General features: G+C 35.8%; 1 protein-coding gene across 1 annotated transcript; it reads left to right on the top strand.

The window, feature by feature from the left end:
- Window positions 1-579: 579 nt before the first annotated feature.
- LOC132106593 (membrane-spanning 4-domains subfamily A member 4A-like) lies at window positions 580-7,410 on the top strand. Its single transcript, XM_059512455.1, has 7 exons — window positions 580-758; window positions 2,694-2,804; window positions 2,900-2,968; window positions 5,140-5,286; window positions 5,523-5,639; window positions 6,950-7,030; window positions 7,225-7,410. Exons 1-7 carry the CDS (start codon window positions 609-611, stop codon window positions 7,297-7,299), a joined length of 750 nt encoding a protein of 249 aa, XP_059368438.1. The 5' UTR covers window positions 580-608; the 3' UTR covers window positions 7,300-7,410.
- Window positions 7,411-15,564: the final 8,154 nt, after the last annotated feature.

Here is a 15,564-nt window from a genome sequence, read left to right as displayed (position 1 = left end):
TGAGTCCTTTAAAAAGCAACATTTGACAACTGAGCAAAGTGACTACACAGGGCAAACTAGAGAGGATTTTTTTTCTGGTAAAACAAATTATATACTTACATTACTATTGACTACCTTTATACAAATACCAATAGTTGCATTAAGTCTGGATCTTATTTCTGTTGTTTAAACTATATTATACTAATGAATGTATTTCCTTTATGTGGTAATAATTATAATGGCTGGTTGTACACTTAATTGTTTATACATTTAGTCTTCGGGAGAGAGCTCCTGCTAACTGCCTTAAATGTACAGTAAATTATGTATATTAAATTTAAAAAGCTATTTTACATATAGTACATTTTCTATTTCCAAGATCTAATAAGGATGTTCTAGTTGATGACAATAATTCTACCAATTGTAATAACTACTATGATATAACTGCAGTCATAAATGTTTAAACAATATGAAAAACACAATTATAACAATTATAATGAAAATATCCTTTTAGTAAAACTGGATTTTATTTTTATTTTTTTACATAGAAAATCTATTTTATGATCATGTTCTTTACATGTTTGAATATTCTATGATTTTTGTTTAGGACAATTTCAGGTTTGGAAGCAAGAATGTCTCACACAGTCTTACCCGTGAACTCTTCAACACTCATCATCCAGATTCAACCACCAACTGGGTCTGTGACAAATGCTCCTGCGCCTGTTTATTCTCCTCTTCATGGACTTCAGGCATTTCTGAAAGGCCAACCAAAAGCCCTTGGGGTGAGAAATTGTTCATACACCCAAATTATAGATTTTTATTTGTGTATGCCAGTGTGAAGTAAGAAAATCAGAACATTATAGAAGAAAAAAAGCAGAGTAGTAAACGTTAAAGCATACATGTTTTTTATTGCATAATGTGACTTATTGCCTTGGTGACAATTCAATATAAGAAGACAAAGACCAATTTAAGATAAGGTTTAGCAGATAAGTTTAAGATAAGTTAATTTACAGTTTATAATTTACCAGTTACAAAAAACGTCACAAAGAATGTTTTAAGAAGTGCAAACTATGAACAGATCGGCAACAGGGCGGACACACATTACACAGTACTTCTGTTCGGTCTACACATAAAAGCCTTGTTTCCACCGCAGGAACTTTACACAGGAACTATGGACTTTGGGCTGGTACTCGGTGTGTTTCCACCGCAGGAACCAGGAACTAAATAAAGTTCCATAAAATGCCCCTCAGAAAGTCCCTGCTGGCGAGGTAGTACTTTTTCAAAGGGCCGGAACTTTCGGGGGTGGGACTTGGGCGCTAAACATCCTGATTGGTTGAGTTCACGCAGCATTGTGATTTCAACCACCATTTATTCGAATCATTTTCAAAGTATTACTGTTATTGTATCATGAAATGTAATTTTAAAAGTATTTCAGTCGAGAATGTAGTTGTTTAAAACTCAAATCTGTGGTTTATTTATAAAGACAGCGCCTATTCAAAAATGTGTTTCGCCGATCTCGGCAAGAGCTCAGTGATAATGTATCCTCCGAGAGCAGCATCACCTCGGCTAGAGCTTCTGATGTGTGCCGCTGGCTCTGATGTCTCTTTAGTGGTTAAACATAAAATATCATTCGTTTTGGGTAAATCTAACAGGTAATCTTTGGTCTGTATTCAATTTATCTATATGTTAAAATGAAAATAAAAAAGGCAAATTTATAAAATATTTTGTTTCATTGTAATGGTTGTATATATACACATTTACCTGAACTAAGTACATGTCTGCAGCTGTTATTATGTTTAAATGAAAACAAAAGGAGGCAGTGGTATTTGATTCCATAATTTGTTTTATTGTAAATATACAGTGAGGAAAATTGCAGTAGTCAAGGCGAGCTGACTGATGTTATCAAGTACGCTGCTGTTTGCAGAATTACCGGATTTGCGTCGTCGCGGAGATGACACTCCCGAGTCGAATGCATAGAGCCTGAACTACACAGGATGCACGTCCAAAATCAGCGAACTTTGTATTGAGAAACGCACGCAGACCTACGTCACCTGTCTATTTGCCTAATCTTCCCAGTACTTTACACAACGGTGGAAATGCAGGAAGCAACAGGTCTGGGGGGAAAATAGTTCCTGGGGAAAAAAGTTCCTGGTACAAATGTTCTGGGTAACTTCGGTGGAAAGGCGGCATAAGTCTCACAACATACAAGTGAGAACTGATACAGGAAATAATGTGAGATCATGCGAAGCATTTTTATGCTATTTCCACAAAACTGTTGGTGACTGTAAATCAGGGCTAAAATCATGTTGTATGAACCCAACATTTATTGTTGAGGATTATTGCATCTTTGAGCATTCATTCAGTGTGACTCAAATACTTAAGTACTCTTAAAATCAGATACTCTTAAGTGTTTTACTCAAGTCGTATTGGAATTGGTGACTTGTCATTTGTAATGGAATAAGGAATCTGTACTTTTACTAAAGTATGATTTTTTTTGGTATTCTTCACACCTCTTATCAGTATGTGAATTCATACATTGAGCATTCCACACTTGTAGAATATTTTGGGGGTATTTTTCCACTGCAATCATAAGCTCATAACTACAGATGCAATTAATTTATAGTGTAGATTTTGTTTTGATCCCCAAAAATGTAAACTGTTTTACTTTAGAAAAGACTATCTTGTCCTACTCTGTACATTTTTCTTGTTCCTCACAGACTGTCCAGATAATGATTGCTCTGTTAACATTCCTGCTTGGGATCGTGTCTACAGTTTATGCGGAATCCATCTTTGTATTTAGTGGTATTCCTTACTGGGGATCGGTCATCGTAAGAAACAATTACAATTAAGTGATCTGTCTTTTATAATTCAAGCTACATTTTTTAACGGAAGCCTAAATTTTTGCCTTTCTCTCTCTTCTCAGTATATTTGTGCAGGTTCACTCTGCATTGCTGCCGAAAACAAAATTAATTCACCCTGCGGTTTGTGTTTGGTATGTACACAAAACTTGTTACTTTTAGGGGTCCAAGCTGCCCAACATAGACAGGTTGCATTTTAATAATATAAATAGCATTTTGGAGTAATTGATATAAACAATTTTTTAACCCCTTTGAATCTTTAATTGTATTTCTTATGATTTAATTTCCAGCTATAAAAATTCAGCCATTTTTCATACTCCTCCTAGGCTATTGGTCAAATCTTCACTAAATTTTGCACATAGCAGCTAGGAATGTTGCTGGAAAAAATATGTAATTAGATTAAATGAATCACTGTGATGATATAAGTGAATGAGTCTGTCAGAACTTATTTTATCTCCTAAGCCAGGGCTCTGCAACCTTCAGCATCAGAAAAGCCATTTTGGCCCCTTTCCCACTGAATAAAATTCATGTGGAGCCACAAAATATTTGATCCCCAAATAAAGATAACATGGCATATAGCTTAAGTGTTATATTGAGTTATGTTACAGGGCACGGGAGAAGCAATCATTTCATAAGTGAGGGGGACAGAAATGCCAAATGTAATAATAAAAAAATACAAATAAATTAATAATAATAATAATAATAATAATAGGCCTAATAATATTTTTTATATATGTCTAATTGAAAAAAAAAAAAAAAAAAAAAAATATATATATATATATATATATATATATATATAATCTCTTTTTTTTAATTGGCCAAGAAATAAAATACACTGCTGGACAATAACCAATCATTTGTCTTGTATAATATTTTTTATTTATATATTTTTACTAATGACATGTTATGGTTATGATTGTATAATCAGTATAATAGTTTTTATACTATGGGGTGAATGCTTGAATCTGTTTGGCTGAAAAACGTTCTGAGATTCTGAAAATTGGGAAATGCATGGCAAAGGTAGTTTTGGCTGTTCTCTTGACCCCATTAGAGTTCCATATCACTTCGCTTTGTTAACAATAATAATGGAAATTAGTATAAAGTACCTATATAGAACAGCACACATGTATTAATGCAATCACACATGCACGCAGTTTGCACAAAAAGGTGTTGTCAGCGCTGCCCTGACAAATTTATCAGTTAGCCTATATAGTATAGCAACTTAGGCTACACATGATATTTCTCACTAGCGAGGTAATAATCACACTCTTTAGAGATGCTGCTGCAGAACACTTAAGGGACACACAGAGGTACGTTAGCCTAATTCACACAAGCTCTTTCTCTCTTTCTTTCTCTTTTTCTGTGTGTCTCTATCTCTCTCGCTCTCTTTCTAATAACCTTATTAATAACTGCATTAGAATGCTATCAATGGCTCAAGCATCCATTACGGTCACGGCGCGGCAAAGGGCGCCGAGGAAGAAACAGGGTCTGGTTCCAGGTGCAGGGAAGAAATGACTTTAAAAAATGAAAACAAAAAGGCCAAAAAGGGAAAACAAAACAGAAACAAATCATGATGACAAGAGCAGACGCAGCCAAAATGCAAAAACACGAGTAACCAGGAACACTACAAATCACAATTAACATTATAACACAGCCAGCTAGAGTGATGCGTGAGACGAGAATATATAGTCTGTGATAATGGGCAACAGCTGTGTGTGTGATTGAGTGACCAGGTGTGCGGAGTGTAGGTAAATGAGTCCGGGAGCAGGGGAAAAACACAGGTGGAGCAACTAAAACAATGATTAGGTCCTGTAACAAGATGGGCGGGGTCAGAAACAGACAAGAGAGAGAGAACATGGCACCAAACAAACACAACACTCACAGAAGACAGTGACAGAAGGACTGAAAACTGTGACAGTTACCAGCTTTAAAATGAAGTTTTGGAACTAGAGAGGCGTTGGATGAGATGCGGAAGAAATAATTCTAGTCACAATAGCGATTTAAGTACATAAACTGGACCAATACCTTTAAATGTATCATCTGATCGATGTCTTGTAACCATAGTACAAGCAGAATAATTGACAACAGGCCATTGAAATATTAGAAAAATAATGTAAAATAATGAAGTAAGCCATTGGTGCTTGAAACCCAGATGATTGCTGCTTGGATTTATTTATTTCAAGTAGTGTATTTTTTATCACAAGCTATGTATTTTTCTAATTTAACCTGATATGATTATAAAATGTTATAGTTTTTTCTAATTCATTACTGTGTTTATGTGTTGTATTTGTTTTTTTGCCTATAGTTGAGAGCTTCACTTGGAATGAACATTTTCAGTGCTTTAACTGCAGGCATTTCCCTTATTTTAACTTCATTGGATTTGGCTCTAGGACCAATGTACTACAATTACTGCAATGATTATCGATGTTTTGGTCTTGAGGCAAGGTATAAGGTATGTCACCAAATTTTGCAATCACATTCATTTAGTAATTGCAATAAGACGACTGTCTGGTCAGTGCACTTGTCAAAAGTCAATCCGTAATCCACAATCACCTGTCCAGTCTTTTCCCCCAATATTTCAGAAACAGCTTATAGATTTCTTACTATTAGTGATCATGTACAATGCAAGAAGGCATTGACATTATACATTTGTGTTATTATTATTTTTTCTGTTGAATTTCCACTCAGACTCTCTTCTTGGGAATCAGTAGTGTATCACTGATATTCGCCTTGCTTCAGTTTATCCTCTCCATATATCTGTCAGCATTTGCCTGTAAAGTTTCCTGTTCCTGTTGTCCTCCACAGGTGAGTAATGCATCAAATCAGGGTTTCACAAACTTTTTTGTCAGCTGAAACTCAGAAACTCATATGGAAATAGTCTCTTGAGAATGTGCATACTTAGGTTTACTCTTTACAAGAACCAACAAACACTACTGGTTACATTACAAAGATTTATTTATTTATTTAAAATGTTCACTTTCAAATGTTTAAACCCCTCAAGCTTTTAATATGTAAATTCCTTGAGGTTCAGTCTTCTGTCCTTAAAAACGTTGAAAAGTATGTGAATTTTAATAAAGTGAATTTAGCACACGTGTTCCCAAAGGTTACATTTGCAGCGCTTGCAGAAAAGAATTATGAGAAGCAGCATTCATTGCTACCATTTGGTGGATTTTATGTCCCCATGAAACAATACTAGTGGTTTGATGATACACTTAGCTCAAGAGATGATATTGAATAAATTATCATATATAATAAAAGGCAGAAAAATATCCAAGCACTGTAAAAGGCATTGCCACAAAATCATATGACTGGTTTCTCTTCTATATGATTTCACATCAGTCACTTGAGACCTTATAACTGAACATGAGCTTCTTACTTCTGGTTGAAGCTGTGTGTGAACTTCTAACTGAACTCCTTTCCTAAACTTTACATCTAATTAATAACACAATGTTCCTCCTCTAAAAGATAATTTAAAGTCATTGCTGTTTTAAATGACTAAAGCTTTGAATAGACAGTTTAAAAATATAATTATATATATATGACACTTGACAAATTTCCCTCTTTCCATTTCCTCCTTTCTCTTAAATCACATAAAATAGAATTCACTGTGATACATATTTTTATGTACAAAACAATTAAATTAGTTTGTCACTCAAAATTCACTCCACCTTGTAACATTGGTGCTACTTGTCCTCTAAAATCTTAAGCATAATGCCTTAAATCACATTAATTGCTAGAAGTAACAATTTACTTGGAGAGAAAGCAACTTCAAGAACAAAGTATTAGTTTTTCTCTCTACTCCTCATTTCTGAAGACTAAAACATACAAGATGTCCATCTTGTGTCAAGTTACACTGGACAAGAAAGTGTATATTACATGTAATATACGTGTATTTTACATATCTATTGATATTTTATGATGACATTTTTCCAAACTGTAATTTTAGAGCTAGTAATGATGGTCATTGATATGCAGAAATCAAAGTGTATATAATGAGTCTGTGGGTTTCTACTAATCACTAAACCTGTTATAATGGAAGTGTCTGTCAGTGTTAATGGATTTCTGGCATTTTACAGTAAGAAAACATAAAATGTTACATGTGGATTTTTCCCAAGGTGCCAAATGTTGCACAAGGTTTACCTCCAGTGCCCTGTGATTGTAGGGCCTGTCATTGCCATGATCTTAAGAGCCCTGAGGTAAGAGAAGCTTGAAACACCAGTTTTTTATTGGACTAGAGAGTAAAATGGTACACAAAACAATATATTTTTATTTAGTGTTGATTGTGCTTGTACTGGAAATATGTAAAGCACTGATACATTTTTGCAATAATTGTCAATCAATAATCATTATATAGCTAATCATGTTTTTTTTTGTTTTGTTTTTTTTGCAGATATCTGTGATCAGCAACCCTTCTGTGCATCACCATTCTGCAGAAATTCCTCCACAATACAGTGAAAGTACATAAATATTAATAGTGTTTCCTGGGGCTCAGAGGTTTCCCAAAGGTTTCCCGTCACTTGCCTTTCATAATTATTTCATCATTACAAGTGATAATGAAAGCAAAAAAAAAAAAAAAATCAGTTGTTTTTCCTCATGTGTAGACATTATCTTTTCAAGACACTTATAGATACTATTTCCTGATTTTCTTTTGCTAATTAAGTCAAAGTTGTCTAATCATCAGTGAATCTGGGTAGATTGTTTTGAACAAGTAATTGTTTAATATTGTATAACCTGTAAGAATGAAGTATACTGAATAAACAACAATTGCAGAAGGATGGAATCTCCTGGAGGTCATTCATATCCTTAAAACTTAAAAAAAAAAACAGGAAAATGTGATTCTTAAACATGGGTGATGGAACTGTCTCGTTGACTCTTCAAAACAGCCTTCCTTTTTTGCTCCAAACATGTTAAACAGATAATTAAATACAGTTGAAACAGTTTTGACAGGGATTATGCTAGAAGTTAGAGGGAACAATTTTATATTGTTTTAGTCATGTCTTTAAACCAAAGTCTTCTGAGAACTGTCCTTACTGTATGTCATGAAGTGCCAAAAAGTGACCTAAATACTCTGCTGAGAACTCAAGAAACAGGAGATACAAAATATTTGCACCCTGGTAGAGTAAAGCCCTGTACTGAACAGAGGAGTAACTGCTTCTAAAGCTGCTGATGATAACTGTGTTACTTATCTCATCTCAGACAAGTTACCAATTAACAATTGGGGCAAAAAAAGTTCAGCTGGAAAACAATGTGATATAAATCTCTTTGCAAAGTAGCATCTGTTAAATAATGTAAATATATCCATCTAAACAGTCTGTTTGGAATACAGTATCCGTGATGATTCTCTATTGGGTCTAATGAGGGTGAGGGTCTAATAGAATCATCCTAGCATCCAGCTCACAACAACAACTCTACTCATTTATAATATTGTGTTAAACAATATAAAGACCACAGAACATTTCTGAAAATAAGACAGAATACTAAATTTTAACTTGTTCTAAGGTAATACATAGGCTTTCGAGTCTTTTTTTTTTAATGTTTGTCATTTTACAATTCTATTTTATAATCATATCCTTTGCATGTCTTAATTCAATATGAGGTCAATTTTAGATTAATTAACCTGTCTCAAGAATGTAGAACATGTCTCAATTATAAACTTGCCATTCAGTTTCCAACCCTCTATTCAAACAACACTCGTGATCCTGTGCCTGGTGTATGTAAAAGTGGTGGAAGTCTCAGCTTTTTTTTTTATTGCACATTCCAAGTAATAACAAAAATGTGGTTGGGTTGTTTTGATTAAGTAATAATAACTTAAATACAGGTAATTTACAAAATTAAAGGTCATTGAAAGTATGTTATTATTATTTTTTTTACATATAAAGTTTGTTTTATAGCAAAAGCAGTTAACTCCAATGGTCATTATTATGATTATTATTATTATTATTGTGGCAAAAGCAGATAACTCCACATTTCATGTTTTAGAGTAAAAAAAAAAAAAAAAAAAAAACATTTAATCTCCTCAGATGACAATGTAGATGCCTGACAAAGGTTGTTGTTGTTGTTATCAAACTGTATGGATGTGATTACATGCAATACATAGAGCTTTCCCCTCACCGTTGTAACATGCTGCTTTTGCAAGGTTCTGTGAAAATGTTTCAGCGTTTATTTTCCTTTTTCGCTCTGAAGAAGATATAACAGGTTCATCAAAATTATCCAGCCTCAGTCACTTTTAGTCAGCTTTGACATAACTCCTCTCAGCTAGCACTTCTTTTCAAAGTAAACGCAGCCTTCTCACCTGACCTGAATACAGTGCGCTGATTTGCTAAAAATGACTTAAAAGCTTCTGTTCAAAAACAATAGCGCTTGTTGGCTTCTGTAGTAAAATGTGAATTTGCGATGCCTTGAAAGTGGACAAAACCAGCTTTTTTGACAAAATTTGTTTAGGGTATAAATAGCACTATAGCACTTGAGAATAATGCAAGAAAAGTTGTTTTTATCGGTTTTTGCAAATTAATTCTTCATATTCACTTTTTTTTCTGTCACAAACACAACTTTGCCTTGCAATCATTTGTGAATTCTATTCTGCATGCATTTTGGATCACTCCCCCATACATTTGTGATTAGCTTTCCATGCATCTGTTGATTGCTGTGCGCATTTCTAGATTTTTAAATGTTTCAAGACCCACTGTCTACTCAAGCCAGTCAGATAACAGCAACACTTCCCTGACCAATCGTAGCATGTTCCCGCTATAGCCAATCATGTTTTGCTTTACAGTCAGGATGGTCTCTTTCTGAAATGACGTTATTCATCTGCACTGGCTCAAATAGGAAATATAAGTAACAATATTGGTATGGTAAAATATGATTAAAATTTAATTTCATTACAACATTAGACTGTGCGTCAAGCCAAGCCACGATATTATACTTTCCATGCCTTATACAAAAATTATTATACATAAAATGACAGAGAAACAGCACTTTAAACAACGCTACTCTGGGAACAACGCTACATTGGATTAAAATGCATTATAGAAGTGTCACATAACTTACTCACTTTTGCTCCATCTCCCATGCAGACGTCATTATCCTGAAACCATCTGGACCCAATTATGTCCTGTTCTGACCATGGTTAAACAAAGGTTTCCAGAGGATATTTTTCCTGTTAAGTTCCATGCTGCTTCAAATGCTCTACTATCATTCTGGACCCCCCCAAAAAAACCAAATCAACGAACTTAATGATTACAGGCCTATCGGTCACACATACTGTGTTCATGCAGTCATTTGAAAGACCTACCTAAAGGACATCACTGGAGACACCTACAGAGCAAACAGGACTGTGGATGATGCAGTCAACATAGGAAGGCATTATGTGTTGCAACACCTCAACAGACCTGGGAATTATGCAAGAATCTATTTTTGGCCTTCAATATCATCATGCATGATCTTCTCACGGACAAACTGACACAGCTCTCTGTACCAACCTCCATCTGTCAGTGAGGCTGGGCAAACTCAAGTCATGAAGTGAAAAAGGCTCAGCAGAGTCTGTATTTCCTTCGCCAGCTGAGGAAGTTCAACCTGCCACAGGACCTGCTCACACAGTTCTACTTGGCCATCTTAAAGTTGGTCCTGTGTTTGTCTATAACTATTTGGTTTGGCTCGGATACCAGATCAGACATCAGGAGACTACAATGGACTGTCAGGACTGCTGAGAAAATTATTGGAGGCCCCCTGCCTGAATTCTAAAAATGTACAACCTTCAAAGTGATGAAAAATGCTGGTAATATTACTCTGGACCTCAGCACTGAGCACCAAAACAGAATTCCCTTTTTTTCAGGCCATATTCCACTGGAACAACACTAAACACATCTCAGGACTTTAAATCTGTAAATCACTTTCCAAACCTTTTCATCTGTAAATAGCATATATGCACATTCAGAATTCCGTATATTGAAATTTTTCTCAGTATTACTAAATTGTTAATTTTTATATATTGTCTATTCTCTTTGTTATCACTGCTTTATTACCTTAAATTATATTTATTTCTGCCCTATATCTGTACTTTCTGTACTGGAAGCTCCTGACACCAAGACAAATTAATTGGCTATAAAGCTCCTTCTGATTCTGATTCTTCTGATTCTGATATCTTTTGTCCTGCTGTACATGAGACCACTGCAGTGGTGACTCAGGTTTTGTGCACTGAAATACTACTTGTCTGCTCTTCTACATCAAACGCCAGGGGGCAATCAAGTTTGCACACCATATCCCCCCATGGGCTCAGGGAAAACACCTCTCACTCAGAGCAGTTTACATTCCTGGACACCTGAATCAGGGAGCAGACCTCCTGCCAAAATAGAGGCTGATTGCCCGGGGAATAGAGGCTCCACCATGATGTGGTGGTACATCTGTGCGCATCTTGAGGCTTTGCTCTATCCAATATGCCCTTTCCCCGACTGCTCTGCTCCATCTATTTCTAGTAGGCCCTTTATGGGCAGCCCAAGATTGGCTCTCTCAGACCTACAGTTGTGGCCATTAAGAATGTGCATTCAGAGGAAAAGGATCACGCGTGGCCACAGTGTTGCACGTGGGACCACAGGGAATGTTATGTACTGTTCTGTACTGAAGTGGCATCTTTTATTTTAAGCTTTTTCTCCTACAAAGAATATAAAATAAAAAACAGTGGTCGTGCAAGACAGACAAACTAACGAATCCTTTAATCTAAAAGTAAGTCAAGTCAAGTCTGCTTTATTCACTGTAAGATCCAATAGTTTACCTTACTTAGATTTAATTAGTTATCTTTACTTACACTGTAAAACCCGTAAAGTAAACTTAACTCAAACCATTTGAGTAAACAGATTGCCTTGATTTAAACCATGTAAGTTTTAAAACTTTGAATTCAAGTAATTAAGTGATTAACTAAGTGCTGATTGAGTATTAGTGATGAACAGCTGCTGTTAACAAACTGAATTACTGAAGAAAAGAGAAACACAAGAACTACTACAACTGACTTCAGACACAGCCTTAGATGAAATCAACTGAAATAAAATACATGAAATCTCTCAAGATCTGATTAAACAACCCCACAAACAGCAACACCAGCTCCACTTATTAATAACCAGACTGACTTTATTTCTGTCAGACGTCTACAGAAGATCTTATTGAGAATGAACTAAGGTTTAGATGTTGATTTATTGTTTCATTTGAAGTAACCGTGTTAGAGATCAGTGTTTGCTTTAGTTGGGCTCTTGACCCTTGATTTCCGTCTAAATCTTTTCTCTGGCTGTTATAACCGTGTGTTTCTAAAACACATTTGTTGTAATTCAAAAGCCCAGAAGAAATGCCATCAGGTGTTAACCTGTACCTAGGCGTAGGTTGTTGTATTTTATATTGGTGATGATAATCATCAATTATTGAACTGTACGGAGTCTCATCTCTGATGATATAGATAGTGTGTAATTTGATTGATTATAGTAAAAGTGATTCTAAGAGCCAGTGGTTCTGTGATAACCAGTTAATCTGAATGACTTTTCAAATAGTGTGGTCTTCTACGGTGTCAAACAGTCACACACAGACATCAATAATCAGAATATGAACCTCAACAATGGTGACCATAAAAAAACATGCTGGGTACTATTGTAGTACAAAACTCATCCATGGCTCCCAGCATGCTCTGCAGCTTTTTTTTTTATGGTCACCATTGTTGAGGTTCATATTCTGATTATTGATGTCTTTGTGTGACTGTTTGACACCGTAGAAGACCACTTCAATACTTAGAAGACTACTTCAATACCACGACTTAGGTGCCCTTGAGCAAGGCATCGAACTCTCAACTGCTCCCCGGGTGCCGCAGCATAAATGGCTGCCCACTGCTCCGGGTGTGTGCTCACAGTGTGTGTTCACTGCTTTGTGTGTGTGCATTTCGAATGGGTTAAATGCAGAGCACAAATTCTGAGTATGGGCCACCATACTTGGCTGAATGTCACTTCACTTTCACACTATTTGAAAAGTCATTCAGATTAACTGGTTATCACAGAACCACTGGCTCTTAGAATCACTTTTACTATAATCAATCAAATTACACAATACCTATTTCATCAGAGATTAGACTCCTAGCAGTTCAATAATTGATGATTATCATCACCAATATAAAGTACAACAACCTACACCTAGGTACAGGTTAACACCTGATGGCATTTCTTCTGGGCTTTTGAATTACAACAAATGTGTTTTAGAAACACACGGTTATAACAGCCAGAGAAAAGACAAAGACTGAAGACAAGGGTCAAGAGCCCAACTAAAGCAAACACTGATCTCTAACATGGTTACTTCAAATGAAACAATAAATCAACATCTAAACCTTAGTTCATTCTCAATAAGATCTTCTGTAGACGTCTGACAGAAATAAAGTCAGTCTGGTTATTAATAAGTGGAGCTGGTGTTGCTGTTTGTGGGGTTGTTTAATCAGATCTTGAGAGATTTCATGTATTTTATTTCAGTTGATTTCATCTAAGGCTGTGTCTGAAGTCAGTTGTAGTAGTTCTTGTGTTTCTCTTTTCTTCAGTGATTCTGTTTGTTAACAGCAGCTGTTCATCACTAATTCTCAATCAGCACTTAGTTAATCACTTAATTAATTGCAATGTATATCTTCTTTCAGTGAACTCAACTGAATTAAGTTCAGAGTACTCATAACTGTTAGTTTTTTCAACTTAAACGGTTTAAGGCAATCGGTTTCCTCAAATGGTTTGAGTTAACATAACTTAAGGATATCTGTTTACTCAAACCGTTTGAGTTAAGTTTACTTGTCGGTTATTACAGTCAAGGCAATCGGTTTACTCAAACGGTTTGAGTTAAGTTAACTTGTCGGGTTTTACAGTGTAGTCGTTATACTTACTAGGTTTTATTAAGTTTCAGCTACTTTCAAGGCAAATAAAACAATTTACTTACTGTTTTGAGTGACACTTACTTAAAATATTCAAGTAGCCACAAAGGAACCAATGACATTAATAAACCAGTGAGAGGCAGCAGTGCACTAATATGTTGCTAATTGACGTTTTTTTTTTTAGCTCACCATTATAGTGATTAGCATTCCCTTTGGTTGGGCACTTGAAACTTCTTGAAAATTAATTTGAAAATAATTTTCTCTCTATTAATGAAGAAATGCATCATGAAATCAGAGTTATTTGATTTCAAAGAAAAGTAATAAATAGGTTGCTTTTATGAAATGACCTATTTTTTATTAAAGCATTTTTATATGTGTGTTTAATAATGACTTTATGCTTTTTATATAATCCTTAAATAGTGAGTGGTAATATGCTAAAGTCACACACAGACTTAAACATTCATCACGTGAATCACAACAATGGTAACAATTAAATTTAATTTATTTTCATTAATTCTAACAATAGCCATTTTATTTGCTCTTTTTGTTGTGCTACTGCTGACACAAGACAGCAAATAAAATTGGCAAATAAAAACAACAACTTTAAAACAAAGCAAATGCATGATTTATTCTGCGCAATGCATTCTGGGAGTCAGTGAGTAGCAATACTAAGTCATGAGTAAACCTAAATGAAAGGATCATGTACCCCCTACAGTTCTTTTTTAGTTAATAGAACTCTTGTGTAAGTTAACTATACTAAATAAGCATTTGTCAGTACAACATACTATTCCTATTTCACTTTACTTAGTTTTTTCAAGGCAATCAGTTTGCATGCTTTTTTTAAGCCCAACTTATTAGATTTTACAGTGTTGTCAATTTCCACATGAGAATCGAAATTGCATAGTTCACTGGTGCCTGGGGCAGAAGAGGGACGGGGGCAATTTCGGGAGTGAGTTCAGCTTCCTGACAGCCTGGTGGATGAAGCTGTCCTTCAGTCTGCTGGTCCTGGCCTGGAGACTCCGCAGTCTCCTCCCTGATGGCAGCAGACTGAAGAAGCTGTGTGACAGGTGTGTGGGATCACCTGCGATGCAGAGGGAGTTGCGGGTGAGACGGGTTCCATAAATATCCTGCAGTGAGGGGAGAGAGACACCAATGATCTTCTCAGCTGCTCTCACTATGCGTTGCAGGACGTGTTGCAGGCACCATAACACACAGTGATGCAGCTCGTCAGGATGCTCTCGATGGTGCCTCTTTAGAAGGTGTACATGATGGGGGTGGGGCTCTGGCTCTTCTCAGTTTGCGCAGGAAGTAGAGACGCTGTTGTGATTTCTTGGCCAGTGCTGCAGTGTTGTCGATCCAGGAGAGGTCCTCTGTGATGTGCACACCCAGGAACTTGGTGCTGCTCACTCTCTCCAGAGTCGCACCGTTGATGGTCAGAGGAACGTGCTGAGTGTGAACTCTCCTGAAGTCAACAACAATCTCCTTTGTCTTCTCCACGTTCATAGAGAGATTGTTGTCACTGCACCACTCGGCCAGACGGCTCACCTCGCTCCTGTAGTTTGTCTCATCTTTGTTGCTAATGAGACCCACCACAGTAATGTCTTCTGCAAACTTAATAAAGAGGTTGGAGTTGTGTGACAATGTGCAGTCATGGGTCATAAGGTAATTAGATGTGCACTAAATTTAATTTAAAATAGATTGTGTTAGAGAGCATTTTCCTTTTGTTTGGCACACAGACTGCAATGATTAGTAATGTGCAATGGTCAAATATAATGTATTTTATTACTTTTTCTTTCCTTTTTTCACTTTTTTCTTCATTTTTATCAAATAGCCTACAGTACACATATTGATTTGATG

Source organism: Carassius carassius, chromosome 1 (assembly GCF_963082965.1).
Source record: "Carassius carassius chromosome 1, fCarCar2.1, whole genome shotgun sequence".
Taxonomy (NCBI): domain Eukaryota; kingdom Metazoa; phylum Chordata; class Actinopteri; order Cypriniformes; family Cyprinidae; genus Carassius; species Carassius carassius.
Note: the sequence above shows the minus strand (reverse complement) of the source record. Positions and strands in the feature narration are given on the sequence as shown.